Source organism: Opisthorchis viverrini, assembly GCF_000715545.1.
Source record: "Opisthorchis viverrini unplaced genomic scaffold opera_v5_183, whole genome shotgun sequence".
Taxonomy (NCBI): domain Eukaryota; kingdom Metazoa; phylum Platyhelminthes; class Trematoda; order Opisthorchiida; family Opisthorchiidae; genus Opisthorchis; species Opisthorchis viverrini.
Window position 1 is genome coordinate 637,360 of NW_008751841.1, and position 5,948 is coordinate 643,307.

The following is a 5,948-nucleotide window of genomic DNA, read 5'->3' on the forward strand; positions in this document are numbered from 1 at the left end:
GTGCATGCATTCGCGCTGGCAGCTAGTTCGATGAATGGTGTGCGCCCGAAACTGGTGGACAGTGGTGTTATCTGTATCAAGAACGGATGGCACCCCATCCAAGCGTTGGTCTCCAACAATACTATACGCAACTCGTTCTACTCGGGAAATGAAACCGGACGGACCACGATGGTGTCTGGACCGAATGCCAGTGGGAAAAGTGTGTACATTAAGCAGGTTAGTGTTTATTTCTCATCCATTCGTCACTCATTGACAAGCTGTAATACTTTTGAAAACATGAAGTGTGTATGCCTTGAATCGGTCAGCGGTGACACCCCCAGACGTCTTAGGTTCTTACATTTCACCACTTTACTGCAACAAAAGATCACGCAACACACCGGTGACAAAAGGCTGTTGTGACGTGATAACTATCCACCTAAATGAAACCACCGGTATCAATACCAGACCTGTTCCGACGCTCGCCCAACTGAGAAGATCGATTAGTCGATAAAGTACCTCGAAAGGTCTTCATACGACGCAGACTGACACTGTCGAGTCGAGTTGGTTGCCAACATTTAACTTTCCATCCCTCAATGTCCATGTTACTCGCACTGCTCTAGTAGTCCATTGACCGAAACACTACCGTGTACATCGACACAGCACGCGTGCCGTCTTGTCATCACATGTGTACATTAACTCATGCTGTCACCAGAACTAAAGCGTGATGAATTTATGAACCACGGCAACATAGCAACACAAAGAAGTTGACACTGAATATGTTTTGACCACAAGTGCGAATCACCTTGTCCTCTTGGTTACTTGTGCTCTGCTACGGACCAAGCTGAATCACTGTAAGCCACTCACATGGCTAGCCCCTAGATACAGTGGTGAGCGGATCCCCGCGCATGTTACGTCACACCAACCTCGGTTAAACAGCTGAGTGCTTTTCGGTATGCCCCTCGGCAAATCCGAATATCTTTTCCAGTGTTACCCGTTCTGGCTGAAGATTGGAACCTCACTTTCTTACCTCACTGTTGTATTATGCGGATAGCTATGGTAAATACGTCTGGTTCATAACATGCGATGAGGTTGAGCAGTAGCGTTGACAATTCTGATACAAAATGGAACATGCCAGATACACGTGACTTGTAATAATGAGATTTTTTGGATATCTGACATCAACCATTAATTCTCTGGTTCATTTTGGATCACCACGTCCTAAACCGGAGAAATCAGATGTTCTGGAGATGTTAAACTCTAAAAATGCACGCAGTGCACGTTAATGTTCATTAGCCTCACGGCTGCAAAAGTGAATAATCAGTCTGAAAAAGTAGGACAAAAATTTTCTTGAGGTACATTTACCCAGTAGGTTACCAAATCCAGATAACATTCAGTAATTTTTCTGTTGCAGATCGGTATTACCGTGTACCTGAGTCAGATTGGGAGTTTCGTTCCTGCGGAGGAAGCGACAATCGGACCAATGGACGCAATATACGCTATCACGTGCACTGAAACACTCGCCGCCCTCGATCGTTCCTCTGATTCTCTAAGTCTCAACTTGGTCTTAGTTGCTCTCAGGTTTTCAACAGAAAGGTCTCTAATTCTCTTGGATGAATTTGCTCACTCTATCGGAAAGGCAAGCGTTTGTGTAGTACAAAAGCAGCGAGCTAGCTTACAATAGCTGTATGTTGTCATAAATAGCACAAAATGTGATACCTGTATGGTATCACGGGCGATAGGATTCTTTGTGCAATGAATATTTGTATTCGATTATTTTGCACACTGTAGTGTCAATTTATCAGAACCAAGTAAACAGTGTCGTTTATACGAAATTATACAAACTACGTAAATAGAACACTTATTCGACACTGAGAGGAATACTGGTTCAATAGTAATACAACCATATCACATTTGTGAGCACTGCATTCATTCGCAAGCATTGTGAGCATGACTCTAAAAAAACAAACGGTCTTTTAATCCACAGAGCGATATTCATAGTCACTCACTAAGTGGGCCACCGACCCACTACATTCACCTTCCCGGTTAGACTCTACTTTACGGTGCCATGCGAGACTGAGCAACTGCTTCTCAATACACCCGTAACCAATGAGCGACAGCTGGTCTTGTTTTGAATTTGAGTATTCGCATGCAAATGAGCGCTTGTCAAAACGAATAAATGTTCGGGTGTGTGCGCTCATCACCATATGCACGACCACTCCAACGTCTGGGGGCATATCACTATAGGTCACATTTTTCTCCGCAACTAAGGTGCTGGAGAAGTGGTGCTATGACCCATCATGTTGTGCGGACATACAGCTGTGAATTTTGTGCGCACCGAGAACGGATGATAAGGGGTCCGATTTCCGCTCTGAATTTATTCCTAGAGAGCACATCTTAAGTGTCATAGAATAAAGGGGACATTGGAAAGATGGCTCGAGCGCATAAAACAGCATTAAGCAGAGCAAATTTAGATTACTGACACTGTTCCAGTACTCTTAAATTGAGGAGTACTAAGCCGTTCAGTCGTTTTCACATAAGGGGTTCTCATCTATGGAAATTGGGAAAACCTGGAAGTGAAAAAGTCTTCATTTATGGATGATCTTTGTACGGAACCCCTTATGCAGGCTACCTGAAAGACTGTTTGGTTCGCAGAAGTGTCCTCCACGTAAAATACTCACGACAAGAGACCAGTAGGTGGGGTGCAAGCTGGGACATCAGGATTATTCAGGTCACTGTTCGTTCATGAATTATGACAAAACAAATAATCCATGTTCCAGTTAACCCATTTGTATGCAGATAAATCACTGCTCTGAGTCAATATGGATCAGAATTATCTGTGAAGTAATACTAGTCCCAAGGTGATACTAGGTAGTCTCGGAACTCAAAAACTTGGAAACGCTTATTGGAAGCTGCGAAAGCATATTGAGGAAGAGGAACCCGGATACCCGATATAAGTGGCTGTCAACAAACTGAGCTTATCTGCAAGCACACTAGCAGGCTGCATACTGTGATGGCTTTAAAAAATGGTCAACTGATCAAACACGACAATACGAATGATAATCCTCATTCCATCACAGATAATGGTTAGGAACTGCATGTCAAATGGGGCATGGAGATGGATCAAAATTCGGTTGCAAACATGATCACAACCGGACAGACTACCCCTAGTTGTGTGTGGCAGAAAACCGAATCCGTGAATCAAATGACACGTGTGAACCTGAACCCTTCATCAGCCTGCTCTGGAGCAGTACCCACTAGTGATTTACGATAGATATTTAGGCAAATAAGGTCTCCGTTCGCAGAAGCTTTTGACCGAACACTAGCCTAACAAATTCACGAACAGGTTCCAAAATAGTTAATTGTAGGTTAGCCTGGTTACACACCAAGTAAGAGGAGAATAAGCATCAGTGGTGGGACCTAACAGGGAGGGGGTTCGAACGGTTGAGTGCGAAAAATGAGGTCGTTGAAAATCAGTCCATATGTCTTAAGTGCAAGTATTATAAAAGCGGCGCCCCAGATGGGGGAAAAGGAAACTCCTGTGCTGCAGAGCAGCTGAACGGTTGCTTCGAGAGGGAATTGTATGGGGAATAAAATGCAATGAATGCACTCATATCTATGCAGAAAAACGAGTTGAATCTCATACCAGAATAGGTCACAAGGTAAGGACAGGCAGACTATTTGGGAACATGAATATCTAGCGCTAGTAAAGGGCAGCACTGGCGTAACATGCACCTGATGTCTGAACAAGAAGTAGCCTCAAAAACTCGTTTTACCCTAGTTAATAGAAAAAAACAAAGAAAGTAGATATATTGGGCAGAGGAAAACTCGCATACAGCAGTGTAATCACCCAACAGTAAATTTAGTTAAGCTGTAAACAATTGCGGTCCAACTGGTCACACGCTTCACTAGCTTTTCAATCCAAGTGAGTAAACCTTACAATGATGGAAACCTTCATTTTCCATTTCGTTCCAGACTGAAGCATCAGCGCTAACAACAGCAATAATCGAGCACTTGTTGAAATCGAGCAATCCCCATGTGGTGGCTACTACGCACGACTACGATATGTTGAACCTCTTGAAACATCAGGCTGACATTAAATTCACGGTAAGTGGAAAGTGTCGAATAGATTTCATTATATGACTCAGGGGCGAGAAGGCTCAGCGGTTAGAGTGAGAATTTGCTGACCGGAAGGTCCGTGATTCGAACGCCACTTATCTTTTTCGACTTCTGTTCAGGCTTGGGCAACCTGGCAGTATCCCAACCCTCGTGCTTCCCTCGGGCAGCATGGCAGCTAGGTACCGAGAGGGTGTTACAGTTGAACGATTATCTTTTATTATTCCTTTTTTGGAATAGTACACATGCTCCCAAGCAGTCAGAAAGAATATGCAGCGTCTAGTTTGTTGGAGATCGAATGCTTCTTAAGCTTACAAGTGGTAAAACTCGACCACAAACCTTCCCTATGGCGCAGGCTGTAGGAGACGAAGAGATTTAGCACCAGCGACTCCCTTCAGCCGTCTTTATGCCCATGGATCAGATGATTCCATCTTATTCGCAGAGGCAATTTTTCCCAATGGTTTACTGAGTCCGAATTTCTGTTCGAGGTCTCGGTGACAAAGAACACTAACTAGTTGAGTGTTTCAAAGTTTGCATGATGAGATTGGTCTATTCCGAAACACGGTGATCTAAAGAACGAGAATATTATGAATTCAATTGACTTGATAAGGCAATAGTAAGCAGAACCACAAACTCTAGATTTTGAAGCTAGAAACATGCCTCAGTATAGTGCAACTTGATTAGCTTCATACGGAGTTCGAAATAGTTCAGCAGATGAGATGCGAACGTACTGGTCAGAATGTCCATAGTTCGAAACCGAAAACTGCATATCGATAGCTCCTGCCTAGCTTGGCAATCTGACAGTACATCGGCTCTCGTGTCCCCCTCGGGTGGCATGAAAGCAGCAAAACGGTGTTACAGCTGAACGAGTAATAGTAATAATGGTAGTGATGTTTACGATATTCAGTTGAGTCTCTCGTGCAAACCAGATTGGTTTGCTAATGAGTGTATTTCCCGCAGACTCATACCATTCTCCTCACTACCCGAGGCACAAATGATGGGAGTGGAGTCCGGTGAAAAGGCCGACCCGGATCATCTGCCCTGAACTCGACCACAGTACTCCCGTATCCTGGTAGCACTGTATATGAGCTTTGAGTTTTGGCTTGAAACATTCTGCTGACAAGGTAGAAATAACGTTTCACTCGCGAACTACTCAAATCCATAGTTGCATTGACTTGGCAACGGAAACTTCTTGGCTGTAACAGCCTGATATTTTGTCCCCTTATTGGGCTATCACAGGTCACAGTGAGGAAGTTCATGACACCTGATTGAAACTCCTTTCCGGATAAAACAAGTCTATACGAGGGCTCCACGGCAACCTCAGGAGTCCAAAGAAAAGAGGCTTAGCTCCCTTAGAATTTGAAACGGTGTCCAGAAAACGGTCAATTTATTATGTTCGGCGGCGTCGTACGACGGAGGCCATTACTTTCATAGAGATGATCATCTGCAGAAGTGGCCGCTACCGATTTGATTAGGCACAACCACTGTCCCTGGATCGATATACGCCCTCGGACCCAAATGGCAACACAGAGAGCTTTAAGACGTTTAGGCTTCCAAATCTGCAATGGATTAGAAAGCATCCAGTGAGAACTGGACTGCGTGAGCAGATTCTTCCTACATAACCTCCATTCCGGGCTTTGCCACATTCAAGAAACGAAGCAGATCGTTGAGCTAAATTTGGGAAAGTTAGGAACTCGAAAATGAGTACTGAGGACACCAACTGCATCCTATCAGAGGTGCAAGCAACGTGTTGTTGACACTATCGAGAAGCTGGTGGCCAATGATGTATTTGGAGAAAGTCACGGAATCTCACTTTTAGCATCCTCGCAGGCCTCGTCCTCTGGTAACCTCAGAAA

The 5,948-nt window shown here is 44.3% G+C and overlaps 1 protein-coding gene across 1 annotated transcript in view; it reads left to right on the forward strand.

The window, feature by feature from the left end:
* T265_14378 (hypothetical protein) overlaps positions 1-4,082 on the forward strand; it is a gene marked incomplete at both ends in the record, with an annotated part of 5,862 nt that extends 1,780 nt beyond the window's left edge. Inside the window, 2 exons of the mRNA XM_009173383.1 lie at positions 1,374-1,630; positions 3,952-4,082. Of these exons, the coding sequence (XP_009171647.1) occupies positions 1,374-1,630; positions 3,952-4,080 (386 nt within the window). The remainder of the gene's footprint in view (positions 1-1,373; positions 1,631-3,951) is intronic.
* Positions 4,083-5,948: the final 1,866 nt, after the last annotated feature.